We start from the raw sequence: 18,534 nt of genomic DNA on the forward strand, positions 1-18,534 counted from the left end.
AGCATGAAAGAGAAAATGGATTGTCTATTACTTTGGTACTCGAAAGTACATAAATAAGCAAGATGGAAATTATAAGATGCACCAATATGGTCACAAGATGATTAGGCGTTAGCATTCCATATAAATACAACAAAAATGATGATTCTCATCAATACCGTATTACGGTTCAAATTTCTATTCAGATGCATTTTCGCCATCTCCAGCTATTCTACAGCCGAGAAAAAAAAAATGAGGAAGAAAACTATGGTGTATCTTGTTCTATTCTCCATTCCTTCTGGTACAAAAGCTCCAAAAGTAAGCAGCATGTGCTCATACTAGCTTTTCTGAAAATATATCCATCTCTCAGGCGCTTCATGAAGCATGGACAAGCCATTAAACGAAAAAGCATCATCTGGCTTAATTAAAAGCGCCTCATGCTTGTGCTTGAGAGTGTTCAGAGTCCTTGTTTCCTAGTAAGTGCGACTAATATTTTGTTCAAGTTTGATATTTCCTGATCTCTCTGTCTTAGCTCTTGCTTCAATCTTTCAATCTCTTTTGAATGTGCCTCACATTTATTTAAGCTTAAATCCGGCTCCTCGAGTTGTTCACAATTCTGGTCTTTCCTTGACTTCTTCAATGCACCCAACTTGTCCTCATCTTCGAATGACCTCTTCTTCAATGTACCTTGGTCAACAGAATCATCACAAGCCATCTTACACACACACAAACTAGCAGCTTTCCCAGTACCGAGCTCAAAGGTGAAGACTTTTTGGGGTCGTCCAGTTGAGTCCTAGTAAAGAGTAGATCAATAAATTTAATAGTTATACCAATAAGATAAACAATAGTCACCGCTCATCTAAATCAATTAAAACAGAGAAAGAATAAAACCATGAATGAGGACATAAACTATATGCTAAAAACATAGAAGGGAAATTACAATGGATCTTTGTTTTGCCCGGGAATGCCCGGTGTACTTGTACATGAGTTTTGATCAATATAATTTCACATTTACCAGGAAAAAAAATGGAAAATACAGTGTAACTAGTATGAATAACCATTTTATTGTTTCTTCTGGATGGGGAGGGCACATTAGCCCATTTAAACACACGTAAAAGCCAACTTCCATACTGAACACTGTAAGGACAGAAAATTACACACCTTCTCTAGGTTGCCCTGGAGATTATCAAATGTTTCATTGGCTTCTTTCTGATTTCCGAAAACTGCAAATGCAGAATATGTATCTCGAACTTTTTTGCTTGTCTGCAGAAAGTCATTTAGCCAAAAACAATGAGTGTGAGGGAGAGCAATAGAGAGCTAAGGGCTCAAATATATTTAAAAGAAACACAAGGAAGATTAAAATTTAATCTATACAAGGAAAATAGAACAGCTCGACACTGTCAGACTAAAATGTCAGTTTTCAATACTTCGCATTTTATTTCTTACAACTTTAGAAAATTTTCAATTTAATGAATATATAGAGACGACTAGGAATATATTACTTAAATTAAATTTGTCAGGTCCCGAGGCGTTGGCCTAATTCTTTTTAATCATGTCAACTACTTCCTAAATAAGCAGAGCCTGTGGATGAAGCAATAATTAGATTTGTGAATGATATGCATTGATTTCACCTATCAACATATAAACATTATGGTAAAGTCAAAGGTACAAACAAGAATGCAGGCAATAGCAGCTACTTCCACAAACAGAGAACATCTCAGAAGCATCCAGGAAGGCAAGTGTTGGTTCAACTTAGAGACAGGAAGCACAACAGGTTAAAAAAAAAAAAAAATGGAATTTAAAAATTCCACCAGCTCAAGTCATCAGGACGAGAAAAGCGAATTGGTTGCACATACTTCTTGGGTTTCTTTTCTTTCTGAATTGTAAGTTCAGTCAGATTTTTGTTTTGTGTTGAGGACACTTTGCAGCAATATATACATATTAACAATATGCATTCAAGGATGCATACATACACGTAAACATATTTAGGTTAAACACTTTGATTACAGTCAACTCATTTGCAGAAGTAATGGGAAACACGTTAAGAGCCTACTTGGTTTGGATTAAAATCTGATTTTAATCGAAGTCTAAGTCAAACAATCAATATTAACCACATTTTTCTTGGATCCCACAACATTTCAAACATACATTTCAAAAACTTCTATCACAATCTACTAAAAAATTTAATTTTAATCCCCACCAAACACCCTTTAAGAATAAAGTCGGGGACAAATATTAGTAAGTAATACAACATAAACAAGTTAAAAATTAGCATTTAGCAGTCAAAGGAGTACTTGACTGCACAAAAATCACATTCATTGGGTACTGACACAACTTATTGAACCCACACATTTGATAATTGCTAGCAGGTTGTTACATGAATTAGGAAACAATTATGATGTGAAGATTCCACTTTAAATTATGCTCATTGGAAGTAATATGTATATTCAAAACTTGTATGCCAGAGAATGAAAAAGAGGTAGTTACTGGTAGGAAAAAAAAATACCCCTAGTAGCCGCAATGTACGTTCGAGAAAATTTAAGAATCTTACTTCATTGAATTTGGCTAGATGAATAGGTGATGACAGTTAGGCAGAAAGATTCAATCCCAGAATCAAAGAAGTCAAGACAGTAGAATGCCATTACACTATGTTTGCATGAAGTCATATCAAGCACAGCAAAAAACATATGGTATACAACGTTTTGCATTCAAAGTGAATGTGTAGAGAATTTTTAGCTGAGTAAATCGAAGTATACAAGTAAACAAAGTCAGTAAAAAGTAGTTAAAGGAACTTCAAAGAAGCATGAAATAGAATGTAATGGAACTAACCTTCAATTCAATCTCAAAATCCCCTGGAATAACACTCTGTAAATCTTTGGTAGAAATATTAACTGGAATCCTGTGAAGAAGCAGCTTGGCTGAATCTACATCTTTCACCTAAATCAAAGATGCTATTAAGTAGCAATCTCAATTTGGTTGGTGGCCCAAAAATATCAGCGATTTTTCTAGGTTACCTCCTCTTGAATAACACCATCAGCTCCATGCTCTAATCTAGCCAGAACAAGTTTCATAGCAGCACAAGCATCATCTAGACAGTTATGCGGACTCCCTTCCTTCCGAAGCTCATAACCTAACACGCCCTACCAAACCACATAAGGTATTATCAAACAAGCAATGACTTCTATCAGCTTGTGACGGGTTCTGCATCACTTACTAAGATATGTAAAGAGGGCAAGCAATAGACACACACACACAGAGACACAGAGAGAGAGAGAGAGAGAGATTACAAGTTCGGTTGATGAATCAATAAGGAAGAAAAGCGCCTTTCTAAAATGGATCCTTAAGTAAAATCTTACCTTACACAAGACACTCAGAGAAGGCTTTTTGGTAAAATCATACCTTACATAGCAAACTCAAAGAAGGTTTTTTGTTAGCAGGTCCATTTGCACGTTTGAAGACATAAGATGTGTCGATTATTCTAGTATATTCTAACTTGAGTGCTGCAAAAAGAAACAGAAATGATAATCGGAAAAAGAGTATTTTGGAAATGTGATGTCAATGTCATAATTTGATGTCAAGAGCAACTTAACTAAAAGTCAAAAGAGTATATGAGAATTCTTGAAAGTAAAAGAGGCACTGGAAACTTGTATACAGAAGAAATAAACTACTAACCTTGAAGATCATTGTTCAGACTGTGGCCAACTAAAATGGTTCCATTTGATAATAACTTCTTCATGGATTTCTGAAATGTCCGCAGAAAAGTTTAAGAAAGCCAGAAAGAGAGAAAGAGAGAGAGAGAGGGTTGAAAATTGACCAAAAATACCTGTACATCTACCAATGAATAAGTAACTCCATCTAACTCTTTTGCAGAAATTCCAGTTATCTCAGTTCGGTAATCTGCAATTGCTTTATTGGGGTTCACAAATACATCAAGTTTAACCTGATAGATTAAATTTCAATGTACTTCAGCCAACATAAGAAGAGAAGGCTACATGTGTGAGACCTCAGATACTGCAGAGATAGTATCTATACCGGCAACAGGCATTTAAGGGCTGATTCGTATATTTTGCGAAGATAGTATGCGTGCGTAATACCTGTAAATTACGGTCCACAGCACACACCCTTACTAAAGCTTCAGTCCCATCTTCACAGAGAACCATCTCACAATCAATGGCAAGGATTACTGTTGACTTCATGGCCTTGGACTTTTTGCTGCATTTTACAACCATCCACTCCTGCTCCAGCAATCAAAGAAATTAAAGAGAGGACGAGCAAAATTAAATGAATGTGTAATTACAGTTCTATGGAAAAAAATCACAATCACCAGCTAGAGGAAACAGCCTGTGAAAAAATAAAAACAAACGAGCCACTCCAATATGCACGGCTGTAAAGTATATTTAAAAGAGAAACAAACAAAAGGATTTCAAGATGAAGGCATCTATAGAAGTGAATAAAAACCTTCTATGGTTCATAAATTCGTTTCACAATGCAAAAAATAAATAAATAAATAAAATAAAAAGTTGTAGCTTCGGATAACCAGAGTATTATATTAGGAAAACTATTTGGAAATCTTGTAAAAAGCAAAAAAATCCAAGCAATGGCATACGAAGAACTTAATATAGGTTTCAGGTAACTTAATATAGGTTTCAGGTATGAGAGAAGAAAAAATAACACAACAAATTCAGGAACGGACCTCATCATACGATGGTAGAGCATAATCGATCGAGTACTGAGGATGACCTAGAGTCATACTGACCAGCCTCTGCACTGCCCAAAAAAAAAACTATCACAGATGATATGGTAAAATTCAAGAAATAGCAAGATCAATGGCCTTTCATATAAGCTAGTAACAGCAACCCTCACAAAAAGCCATGAATACAAAATGTTTTCAATAAATAGAAACCTTTTAGTTAAAATGAATAAGTGTATGAATATCCAACGAAAACCTGTTCGGGGATTTCATTAAGCGGGGAAGACTTTGTTAATGTCACCATGGCTTCACGGTTGGAGTGACACTGCATTACTTTCTTGAGAAACTGCAAGTAAGAAACGAGAGTTCATCACACAAGGTGCATTTGGTTTACTTATCAACATTTTTTTTCTTCATCAGCCGGGAGGAACAAGGATGGGGATGATCATTGATGTGTAAGAGTTTACCTTCAAATCATTCTCCTGGGTAAAAGTTTTCAAAAATGCAACCAATGAATCAACAGACCTTCGGGCAGGGTCGCTCACACTTGCACCAAACTTTTTGTCGTAAAATTTTAGAAAATCTTTCCAGCCTCCTTTACTACCTACCATTCCTCGTTTTTGTGCCAATTTCACCATTTCAATAAGCGCCTAATCCCATTAATAATAGGAAAAATAAACATGTAAATATTACCATATTAATAAGAATGATAGTTGCTGCGACTGTCAATGACTCGTCATTAACTATTCTATTTATCAAAACCCAATTAATCTACCCTCTAAAAAAAATTTAAAAAGCATAAACTCAATTTTTGAGATACAAAATTCTCAACACAGATTCTTGACTCATTTCAATGTTGCCAATGTGAACTGATTTCACAGGATTACGCGATTTTGAACGACTGGCTGGTATTTTAATAAAATATTGGTCTACTCGAGGCATTACTCATTAACAGTCACATAGAGAAAGCACAAATTATTTTACAGATATCAAATAATGTAAAATAAACATTAAAATTGGTTGACAGGAAGTGTTAATAATAAGTGCCGAAATAATAAATTGTAAAATCAAAATAACCTCTTTTTTCGCAGAGACAATGTGCTCATCCATTGATGTGCGTTTTAGAGAAGGAAAGAGAGTTGCAGCCGTTTGAAAGCTTGAAGAAGCTGGGGAAATAGGAGTTAGGGTTTATGCATTAAGAATGATATATGATCATCAGACACCCCTCATGTATTCGACTATTGAACAAATAGTCCCTAACTTTTAAAAATTACAGAAACTTTCTCCTAAAATTTGTTATTTCAAAACTGATTCCTTTATCGCTCAAAATTAAATTTGCATTTCCTAATCTCCTTTTCTATTTATACTACCTTTAATATTATTATTAAAACATATTTAGAGTATGGATTAAAATTTTAATTTAAATTTAAGTTAAAGTAAACAATTAATTTTCACAAAATATTTCATGAAATCCGTAATTTTTCAATTACATATTTCATCAACTTTTAAAAAAAAAAAAAAACCCTTATTTCAATTCCCATCAAACAATGACTTAAATATAGGTCATATTTTATATTTATCTTTATTGGATAGAGTTAAACGTGCTTTGCACGTTATTTTGAAATATTTTATAAGTGTCGTAAAAATAATATTTGATATTAATTTGTTGGGAGGATTTTATGAGTTTCAAACGAACTAAAAAAATAAAATTTAAGATAGAAATTTAAGAGAAGAAAATTATTGTGACGCACTACTCTTAATTTCCCTAATTTATTTATTTGTATCCTTAGATTAAAATCATATCAAACATTTTGCAGTAAAATCAAAACATATTAAGGAAATCAAATTTCAGAATATAAAGAGTTAAAAGAACCTCCAAGTTTATATTATACCAAAAGAGAATTTTATTTTACAAAATATATCTCATTACACCTAAGTCATATGACTATCACAAATTTGTTTTCAAAAGCAATGCCTGCAGATTTTTCAAAAGTTTCCTATATATCTATTCTACAACAGGCTGATATAGTAGTATATCAAAGTTTGTCAAAATTCTTTCATCTTTACTTCACTCTTTTACTAGGCATCAATTTTCTATTTTACACAATGTCACTTGCTGTTTACTCCACATAAGACAAGTGATCGAGTCGTAAACATCAATCATTACCATTACAAAATCCTTCCCGTCTTCAGAAGTTTCGATCTCTTCTTCCTCGTCGATCACCGTATAAAAACGTGTTTAGTGGGTACGTCTATATGTAACATGTATAGCTCTGAGGTCCTCAATAATTTTAGCATGTCTAGTGGTTCGGACAATTTCAGTATACTGTACGTGGACCATAAAGTTCAGTAAATATGATGATGCAATGATGCATGTCAAACATACATGGGTCCAAATCTCTATTATAGTGTACCGTATGAGCTCAAAATAACATGGCATTATTCCTGCTCGCAAACCAATATCAACGCATCCATCATTGCCCATTGAGACTCAAGATACCACATCATTATAACATATATGCAAATTCAAGGCCTGGCCTACATATATATAGTGCTCAAAGTGCCTATCCGTAGTCCCAAGACCACGAAGGGACCTCCTGGCACTACCTGTATACAGGTGTCGAACTCTCAATACCCTATCCTTAATGACCGTTAGGAACCTCAAAGCGGTACAGTTATTCGGACACAATAGTACGGTACATCTATAATGGGATTTACATTCAAATTTTTCAACTGCAACCCGATCAGCATGACAACACAAGTATGCATGATCTTGAAAACGTAATTATTCCTATGTTTTCCAAATAAATTCAATGCACATATAACATACTACCATGTCACATAACAAAAGAAACAACCACACATAAACGTATATTTACACATATTAATATACTTTGCACTGCAGTTCGAAAAACATCAATATTTACTTTTTTTGCGAATTCCTTGATTAATATCTGCATTAACAAAATAATCTCTACATTAATCATATCATGTCTTATTATTTCCATATTATCATATCTAGACTAAACTTATAAGATAATATAGGTTATTTAATGGCATACCCTTAATAAAATTAATGATACTAGTTTATTGTCATCTAGTAGTAATAATAATGACATTAATAATTTAAATGAAATTCTCGTTATCGTCATTAACTAAATTCCATAAAATTATTACACGCACAATTTAAATTAGCCAATACACTACCATATTACTTTCTCATTTCATGCTTGATCCACTTTTCATTTCAATTAACACAAGTATATATATACATACATACCCATTAGTAAATTTTCTTATTCAATCCATATCCTTCTTTACCACATTTCCATCACATCTCACCATTGATACTATGCATTATAACAATTTTTTCTTTACATCTTATCACATAACTAGATCAAAGTAATTTAAGTTTAAGCCTCGAGTGATAATTGTTATCTTTCTTCCCATTGAATTTACCACTTATATAAATATAGTAGTGACGCAATTTCCATACCCATTATCATGATGGTATTAACAATTATTATACCAAGTTATTTTCTATCCCTACTCACTTTTTCCTTACTTTCTATATTTTCCCCCAAAAATACTTTATACAATCCTTAATAATGTGAGCTAAGTAAACTAAAACTCAATATATCTTCAGCTAGTTTATAAGTTTTAAAATTTCCAAAGTTAAGATTTTGAAATGGAAAAATTATAATTTATCTTCCTTACTTTTATTAATTAAACTGAACTGTAATATTATCTTTATTCAATTACTAAAGAACCCTAAGCAATAAATTTTAATGCCTATTTATAAACCAATTAAATAATTATCTAAATAAATAATTAACTAAAGAAAAATTAAAAATAATTAATTTAATGAAAAGACATATCTTAAGGAGTGAAAATGATGGGAGGAATGGAATGTCACATTTCACAACTATCCTCTATTTATAGTTGATGGTAGGGATTAAGTGTGCAATTTATGAAATTGCACATATAACCCCTATGATAATGTGTAATTATTTGATTGGATTTTAAAAATACATATTTAAATATTGGACCACATATGCAATTATTTATTTGTTTATAAAATTGCACCTTTAACCTTTGGGCAAATATGCAACTATAAAATTGCATTTTCAATCCCCATAATATTATTTTTAATTACAATCCCTAATAACATTTATTCTATCATTAAATTAAGTCTCTAAAATTAAAAACAAACTCCCTAAAATATTAAAAATGGAGAGCAATTGGATCGAAAATCATATGTACCAAAAGAAAAACAAGTTATTAGCCGAGCATAAACAATAAAAGACATAAAGATAGGGATCGAGTCCTGCCCTCGATGCCTTTCCATGAGATCCAAAATGTCATCCCTAAAGAGGTTGTCGAGGTTATACACGAGGGACTCAAGGTCCTTGAGCTTTTGCCTATCATTTTCTAATACCTTAAAGTAGGCCTGACTATCTTTGAACCTAATAGTATTAGATATTTCCCAATATATCTCAAAGGGATGCCTGGGATCTATGATGTAAAAATATTTTTCCTCCAACCTTTGAGCAAGCTTGGCATCTTCAGGATCTTAAACCTACCCTGAGTAGAAAGATAGATGAAACAAGTAAAGCTCGAGAAACTTCAGCTTGAAGATTAATCTGATGAGGTCAAGCCTTGTGGTTATAGATAAATACCTACTAGTAAGAAAATATACGAGCATCCTCCATGCATTAGGCACCAACTACCACGAGCGCATAGAATGCTTGAAAAAACTCGAGAAAGAAGTAGTAGAGGGGTCACCTAAATCCCCCTTCAAGGAATCTCTAAAAATTACAAACTCCCCTTTTTGAGCACTCACTATGCCCCAAGGCTCTACAGTCACTATAGGGCATTAATCCAAATTTCCTAGCCAGTAGCCGCCGAATTAATAGTATGTTCCTTATACCTACAGAAAATGTCGAAAAGGGTGAATTTGGGCCCATTATGATCCATGTGCTGAGCATCTAGGGGTATGGCCACTCGAATGAGTGAATTTCCTAAATCTTCGATTCTACTACCCAACCCTGAGGAGCCATCACTATTAGACATCTCTAAAAATAATAATTCTTAAATAATTTGGATCTCTAACTCTTACCTTAAAACCTCGAGGCTCAAACAACCATCTAAAATCCTAAGCACAACCTTGCAAAAAAAATACTGAGTAAAGGAACAAGAAAGTGAAAAATGAAAAAGGAGTTAGGTATTTATATGCTCCAGAGAAAGCTAAGGATCACAAAATCCTGACCTTTAATCACTGGCCACGTGTTAACTATCCAATGAAAGTCATTTCTAACATACCATCACTCGTTGCTCGAGCAAACACCACGTACATGTTTCATAACCATTTCGAGCATAACACACCTAGGCAAAATAATAATAAGCTTCATCTCAAGCTCGACCATGACAATCCCCAAATCAATTCTCGATTAACCTACCTAAAGTCTTCGAGCTTATGTCTTTAGCCCATCTTTTCCATCCCATCTTAGAGGCTTGCGCGTCAAGTCATGCAACCACAAGCCTCTAACACAAATGCAAGGGGCCCATGATGTGCATAGTTTTGCAATCCCGAGGTTGATCTAAAAAATGAAGCCCAACCACTGCATAACCCCAAGGATTATGATGTTTACAACCAAAACCCCTACGTGCTCGAGCATTATACTCCTCGGGTGACATTATATAGGGATAGGTTCAAGTTTAATGCACTCAAGGGTGTGATCTGCTCCTCTTTGAGAAATTCATTAATGCTTCAGAACTTTATCTCTAAAATCCCATCCTTATCCAAACATAATAGTCTCACAGTTAAATTCTAGTGTCCACATCTTGCAGGACTTTAACATCTTTCAGAACTCTTAAACAAGATAAGATAACTAAGTGACCCAATCTAATCAGGATTGCACTGTCTATCTCTATGAATATTACGCCATTCATTATCAAGGTACGCTTCATATTTTTAGCTTATAGCCTTTTGCATAAATTTCCTTCTAGCTAACTTAAGCATTGGAGGGGTTATGATTACACATCTTGAGGCATTATTTTAGGTACTAGAATTTCTATTTGTGGTCATTTACAATCATTAAGTTCGGGAATTAATGGGTGCAGATTTTTAGTAGCATTATTCGTCATTTGTGAAAAATACTACCAAAAGTGATGTTTAATATACGATCATGACCTCCTTCAACAAGCTCAACCACTCTAACTCAACCTCATGTCGGGGATCTTCCGATCCCTCTAGAATTGCCACCGAAAGCACCAATGCCCAACCTGCAATCGTTACTTTGGAAGTATTCGAAGATCTTCATCAAGAAGTTGTTGCATTGACTCAGTTGTTAAACCAACAAATCTCAAACCCAAGTCAACACCCGAAGCCGGTTTTTATGGCCTTTTTATTATTCGATTTGTGTTCTTGTACCATGTGTTATTATTTTGAGGATTGAGTACGATATGCATTTGTATTTTATATGTGGATTCTTCATAATCTTTTCCTAAAAACTATAAGGATCCGTTTAATTGCTAATGTTTTTCATGAAAAATGTATTTTTTTTTCCATTTAAAATTTTACTTTTATGCTATTTGATTGACATTTTTCCATGAAAATCATTTTCACACTTTTAATCATGTGACCATATTTTCTTTAAAATCAAGGAAAATATTTTATTTAGGGGAAGTAGAATTTTATTTTCTAGGGAATCCACTATCTCTTTCTTTCTCTTATCTATTCATTTTCTCTTATCTGCTCACCAATAAAAAATGGACAAGTATAATATTTTCTAGATCAAAAACTAATTCAATCAAACACATTTAATTAATAATTTTCATACAAATGAATTCTAGGCAATTTTTTTCTATTCAAATCTCATGCTCGCAATCAAAAGCGACCTAAGTGATTTGACTAGAATTACAAGGGAAATTGTAAGGTTGTTGGTGACATCATGAAGAAGAATCAGTAGACTATGATGTTAAGAAAATGAAGAACTATAAATGAAGAATTAAATCTTTGTTCAGCCATGGAGAACATACAAACATATTAAAGATTCTATTGTGGACGAACATATCTTATTTCCATTCTTGCAGTTTTCATGTTTTCATGAATTATTGGGTTAAGGACAGTTTCTACAACACGTTTGTCTAGGTTTATTGTGCAATCAATCTTTCATTTTATGAATATTCACATTTGTATGTCATTATAAAAGAAAATGACATGGAAAAGTCGAATCTAGACATAATGAAAGGTTGTAACAATCTAATATTAAACAAGAAAAGATTGTTGAAATTTGAAATGACGAAGACTTTATAGAAAAGTTATGATTTCTGCAAATGGTAAGTAATGCGCGAGATCATGGAAACATGATCTAGCAATTGATGATTTGTTGCTTTCCTTTTTATATTTAAAATATAATATAATTCTTCGCAAACCATATGGTAAGTTGACTTTGTATTCTGTATATACAAATTCTAGAATTTTCTAAAGCTCTTTGTAAACCATTATGTATATCATTTACGATTTGCTAATAAATAACTATTTCACTAATGCCCACAAATTTTACCGGAAACTTGTATTTAACTTCTTTGAAAATTAATATTGTTTAGAAAAAAGCAAAATTCGAGTGCCATCATGAAAAATTAGATCAAGTTTGTATTTTTTTTTTTTTTTTACAAACATTTTCAACAAGAAATAAAGCGGGATGAGTTTTATAGTAAGAATGTTAAATATATATGTATTTTGCATAAATAATGTTATTCATCTAAAGTGATGATCATTGTTTGTCTATATAGCAATATATTTATCAATATCACTGTAACGCCACATTTCTCTATTCCTAATTTTTGCAAATATGATATTACCCAATGATATGTTTAATGCCTAATTAATAATTTATCGTCATTGTGAGTAATAATATGTTGCAGTGGATTATACCTTGAATGTCTTAGTTGATTGGCATGCCAATTAAAGTTAATTATAATATGCATACAATTCAATAAAACTTGGAATAACTCTATGATTTACTTATTTTATTGTTTGTTTATAATTTATTAACCTACCGTTTATAAGTATAGAGAAACTAGGTAAGTACTTAGAATTTGCCATTTTCTTTTCTAAGTTAGATCTATTTAAGTTAATTAGTTGTAAATAGATTCAAAATGTTCGAGCCAAACCCTCATCCTTTTTCTTTAAGTTAATGTAGTTGCTTTATACAAAATCATATTCCTTGATCGAAAATTTGATCGTTGCTTGAAAGTATTAGTTTCTTCTGTTAAAGAAATTAATTTATTAGTATTTTCCAAATGTGTTATACTTTGACAATCTTGATACTGTTAGAATACAAAACTTAAATTATAAAATAGAAAATATGAATCAAATATCAATTTCAGGCCTTGTAAAAAATTTTGCATGACCTAATATGTATCTATCATGTTCCAAGAAAATATTGTTCAAAATGGACTTCTAATTCTGCGAAAATTTCTTATGTGCATCTAGTTCAGAAATTTCAGCAACTACAAAGTCGTTAGTGAACTACTTTAGAAAATAAGAAAAATATTAAATACTACTAATTTGACTAATTTTATAATTCTATTGTCTTTCTTAAATATTAGATAGGAATATATTAGGTTCATAAATTACTTCACCATTTTTATGTAGAGAGAAAATCGTTCCTGAATATAGTATTATTTTATGCATTTTTTAAATGTTTAAGAGTCTTTTATGTAAAAGAAATGCGAACTTTTATATCATATTTAATATATGAGTCTTGACATTTTTAGATGTGTTAATCTTCTTGTATTTATGATGCATAAACTAAAATAAGATGAAATAGCTTAATAGAAAAGCGTTATGACTTGATATTAGATGATGTTTCTAAAGGGTCAATAATAAGTAAATAAATGATGTGTACTTAGATGTTTCTAAATAAATGGTAATGATTTAGGACTTATGGTATGTTAACTTTATGGACAATTAGGAATATATATACCCATTGGCTATTTAAAAAGTAAATTGTCAATGATCCAAGGTAAGTAAACCTCCCATTGTCTCACTGCGCACGTTACGTTATTAAATGTATGAATGTGTTACCAAAATTTGTTATTATGTGATCTTGATATTTGATTATTACGTTTTATGTTATCTTCTTATGACATATTCTTACATGTCGATACATTCATAAGCATACATAAGGTTTCAAGGAATTAAAAGTTTTCAAATGTTGTGAGTCAATTAACGTTTTTATATGTATCTCGAATATTTTGTTACGAGGTGCATGTCTATAGTATGAAATGTATGAGTGAGAAATGGAGCGTGTGGGCCCGATGCACTTGACCAATGTTCGTGATAATGTTAATGTTAACCGCTTTTCGATACTACTGGTAGGACTCGATTAGATTCCAAATAATAATTGTGCACTACATTATGATTGGCTATACGATACACCAAGTGAGCTCACGATATCAACTTTAAGTTTTTCAAAGAAATTAAAAAAAAAAAAGTATTGAAAAATGCTTTTTATCTTAAAGTAATTCATATGCAGATCATAATCATACATCATAATATCATATGCATGATGTTCACTTATTGAGCGTTAGCTCATTTCACATTGTCGCTTCCCAATTTCAAATGATGTATACAGGATGATTTAAGACTACTAGTTGTGGTGAGATGAACTCGGTACTAATACATTTAGTGTTGACTCAATTTGAAATAAGTTGAACTTTTAATTTGATTGTCTTGTATTTTAATTAAATATAAAAGTTTTCTAAAAAAATTTCCTCAAGTGAAAGTCATTACTATTTTTATGTTAAAGCAAAATTTATAATCAGTTTTCTACATTTATGGTTTTAAGAGGAAATTAAATAATAGTACATCTAAATCTAGGCATCTAGATTTGGAAATGTTGCAATCACATTGTTCAATAAATTTATAATACATTTTTATTTATTGAGCAATGTGAAATAACCTTACCACCTCATATACCAATAATAATCATAAATGTAGATGAATTCTTTTGATATGATTGTATTTTACAGAAATAAATGGTAAAATAAATCTCCATGTCCATTATAATTATTGTACATGAACAACCTTTCTCATCTTTGAAGATGGGCAATAATTAGCTTAATCGCCCCGGGGGCATAATCTAGTGGTGCAAAAGATAAGAGTAAGGTAGTCTCAACTTTGCTAGTAACTACAGCGTGAGAGTTCGATTCCTGATATATGAAATTGGACTCTCTGTGGACACCTGTCTACGTGCAAGTTCTTGTTTCCTGGCCTGTTGGAGCATATCTTGCGATTTATCTCCCTTACGATGCTCCAAGGACAGGACGGTGAGAGCTCTCAAGGTTGGGGTTCAACCTTTTACCACTCAAAAAAAATAATGAGCTTATTCCTATAATACTTTTCAAAAAACACAAAAGTAATGCATTATTGGAGACTAACACAACATTCATTGTACCAGCACACCAAAGTCATTTAAGGTCTATTGTTTACAATCTTTAATTTCTGTATTATTTGAAACTCTATTGTATGAATCCGTGGAAAATTTCCACTTAAGCATGAAAGTATTATACGTAGTCACATGCGTCGTACATTTGACCAAATCGAACATCATTAAGCCCCTATTTGATTTCCATTTTTGGGATAAAATGCTTTATGGGATAGTAATTTTTTGGAAAATGTGTGGTTAAAAAGTAAGAAAAAGTTTTTGAAATACAAATATAATTATTTTATAGAATAATATGTGGTTAAAAATAAATTTTGAAAAAATACATTCTTGAAAAAATAGGCTCAAACAAGGGCTAAATATTTCACAAGTTTTTATCACGTTTCTCCAACTTAGATTAGCTTTCAAAAAATGTTGTTTTTGTTATCCATTTACTAGAGCCCGTTTGATACGGATTAAAATCTAATTTTAATTTAAGTCAAAATTAAACAATCAATATTAATCATATTTTTCATGGATTCCATAACTTTTCAACCATATATTTAAAAAATTTGTATCACAGTTTACTAATAAATTTATTTTTAATCCCCACCAAACACCCTCCTAATTGTTAAACCAGTACTTGTAATCTAACATCCGACATAGGCACATACATATGACATTTTCTGTACATATGGGCCACAAATAAATAAATACCAATTTTTTGCCTGAGCGCCAAAATGCCCAAAATAAGTAAAAATCTCTTCAAATAAAACAAAAATTAATCAAAAAAAAATCAGAGAAAAAGAAAGTTGAAGAGGACAGGCGTGAAAATATTCTTAGACGGAAGAGACAATTTCATCATTAGTCTCCAATCTTTTGCATTCATACCAAAATACTCTTTAACCTTTAATATATAACAAATTAGTTCTCAACCTTACACTATCAATCTCTAATATTCAAATCTATGCTAAATTTCCATGCAATCAATTATTGGGTTTCACTTAACGACTTGGGTCAGGCGACCATCGTTAGAAATTTGGATTACTTCTGTTTTGTAGGAATCAATTGCGTAACTATAACAAAATTTTGAGGATCAACTTGCTCTTCTTTAAATATTGAAGACTCACTTGTTATCCAGGCATGAAAATATTCTTAGACGAAAGAGACAATTTCACCATTAGTCTTTAATCTTTTGCATCCGTACTAAATATGTCTCTAACCTCTAATATATAATAATTAGTTTTCAACCTTTCAATATAATTTGTTTTTTTCACTATCAATCCCTAATATCTAAATCTTTGTTAAATTGCCATGCAGTTGCAACCAATTGTATGAAATAAGTTTTACTCAGGATCGATATCGGGGTGGAGCGAGTGAGTCCTGCTCCTTAGGCCTAACATTAAAGGGAGCCCCAAATTCTTTCTTTTTTAATTTCAAAGCAACTTAGTACATATATACTATAAAATTTGTAGTTTTCGATTACATATTTACAAAAAAATCTAAGCCCAACAGAAAGATTTGGATTGGATATAGAGAAGCTCAATAAGAATGACCTCATTAATACACTCGTAAGAACAATTATAACTCTATAAACCTGATCCGACTTATACTTTTTCTCTAAGGCAAGTTCAATTATGTAAAAACTTTCTTGAAAATTTTGAGATCCCTATATTATTTTCATACCTGATATAGGTTGGTAGAGGAAATCACCTTCGACGGCAAGCAAGATGGATCACAGCACTTCGACGCGAGGTCGTCGACCCCCCCTAGGGGCGCTCTACCACTGCGCGAGGTCGTTGTCCCCCTAGGGGCGCTCCACCCTACGCGAGGTCTACAACTGGTATGGGACTACCTATTCAAACACTTAGCCATAAAACTCATAGTGAATTAACTAGGTTCCATGACCGCTAATACTAAAACAATTTCTAGGCGGGAAACTAGAGACCCCCCACTCAAAACGTGGGCATAATGGGAACGCCAACGTGGGACACGTGGCACCACATCCGCCCAGCGGTTATCCGGCCCTTAATGTCTATAAATACCTCCGGACGCGACATAGGTAGAAGGTTTTCTCTCTCTATCTCTCTTTTTCACCATTAGAATTCCAATCACATTTTTCCAAGCCTATAAACTAATTCTCACACCGGAGGTAAAACGGGAGAGGAAACCCCGCCTTCATTTTTCAGGTCATATATACTTGACGGAGTAGATGAAACGCCGAGCACTACCCGACAAACAAGACGGAGTAGACGAAACGCCGAGCACTACCAGACAAACAGGAGGGTGTTGATCCACCACCATCTCAACACCCAAAAAGCAACTGTCAAAATCACTCCATGGATTTGGAAAATTCCACAAAAGAAATTAATTACTCAACTAAACACACTCATCATCTCCATTGCTTTTGAATTTCTAAGGTTCATCTTATTTTAGTCCCCTATGATTTTTATTATTTTTGTTCATAAGGCTTATTTAGTAGGTTAAAGTCGTAATATTTTAATGAATTTTCCCTTTTTTGTAATTTTGTGGTCTTTTGTTTTAAAATTGTTAGATCTATTTCGAAATTCAACTTAATATTTGTTTATATCTTTTCCCTGTCTTATCTTGATTAAAAAAAGACGTTGAAAGCAGATGTTAGGGCAAGTTAGATTTGTCTTTGACCCCCGGGCACCATTTACATTAGGTTTGTTCGTTTAGCTTTAAAGCTTAATATTTTATTTAAAGGGAAAATTTGGCTCATGTTTGAGTCCCATTTTTTTTTTTTTAAAAAAAATATTTTTAAACAGTATTTTAATATTATTTCAACCACACATTTTTCAATAAAATAATATTTCACGTAGATTCAAAACTTTTCCTTATTTTTTAATCATACATTTTCTGTCAATATACTATTCAAAAATTCATTTGCTTCACCAAAATGGGGCTCAAACAAGGGCTTGGTTGCGTAAGGCTTTTTGTTATAAAATAGTACGAGTAAATTTTTTTAAATCGAAAATATGAATATTAATGGTGTTATCAACTTGTTACAAAGAATTGTTTTATTTCTCGAAGTTTATAGAAAAACTAGATTTTCTATTGCCATGGACGAGGTGACATAAAAGACAAGTAAAATGAGAATTGAAGTTGTATTCCAAGAAAAATGCATAATTCAAAGAAAGAAATAGTTTGATGAAAGAATCAGTGATAAAGTAAAGCAATCAACTGAAGGTATGAAATTAGTTTTACCTAACGACTTGGGTCAGCCGACCGTCTTTAGAAATTTGGACTATTCCATTTATTTCTGAACCGACTGCCTAACCATAACAAAATTTTGAGGATCAACTTGCTCCTCTTTAAAGATTAAGACTCACTTGTTATTCAGGCAAATGTTGAGGACCATTCGACTGCTGACCTCTTTCGTTAATATCAGCCCCCACCCTGCATCGCTCTCTC

At 32.5% G+C, this 18,534-nt stretch overlaps 1 protein-coding gene across 3 annotated transcripts; it reads right to left on the reverse strand.

The window, feature by feature from the left end:
- Positions 1 to 5,847, reverse strand: LOC111368849 (small RNA degrading nuclease 1-like). 3 transcript variants are annotated; one of them, XM_022990322.1, is made up of 12 exons: positions 5,744 to 5,847; positions 5,134 to 5,316; positions 4,923 to 5,012; positions 4,670 to 4,738; positions 4,071 to 4,211; positions 3,800 to 3,916; positions 3,649 to 3,718; positions 3,376 to 3,476; positions 2,991 to 3,116; positions 2,806 to 2,913; positions 1,138 to 1,239; positions 1 to 769 (listed from the first exon to the last, which is right to left on the reverse strand). In XM_022990322.1, exons 1-12 carry the CDS (start codon positions 5,774 to 5,776, stop codon positions 434 to 436), a joined length of 1,476 nt encoding a protein of 491 aa, XP_022846090.1. In that variant the 5' UTR covers positions 5,777 to 5,847; the 3' UTR covers positions 1 to 433. The 3 variants fall into 3 exon arrangements, with proteins under 3 accessions (XP_022846090.1, XP_022846091.1, XP_022846092.1); XM_022990323.1 differs by lacking the exon at positions 5,134 to 5,316 and having other exon boundaries at positions 5,744 to 5,843; XM_022990324.1 differs by lacking the exons at positions 5,134 to 5,316; positions 5,744 to 5,847 and having other exon boundaries at positions 4,670 to 4,743; positions 4,923 to 5,018.
- Positions 5,848 to 18,534: the final 12,687 nt, after the last annotated feature.

Source organism: Olea europaea, chromosome 19 (genome assembly GCF_002742605.1).
Source record: "Olea europaea var. sylvestris chromosome 19, O_europaea_v1, whole genome shotgun sequence".
In the NCBI taxonomy this organism is placed as follows: domain Eukaryota; kingdom Viridiplantae; phylum Streptophyta; class Magnoliopsida; order Lamiales; family Oleaceae; genus Olea; species Olea europaea.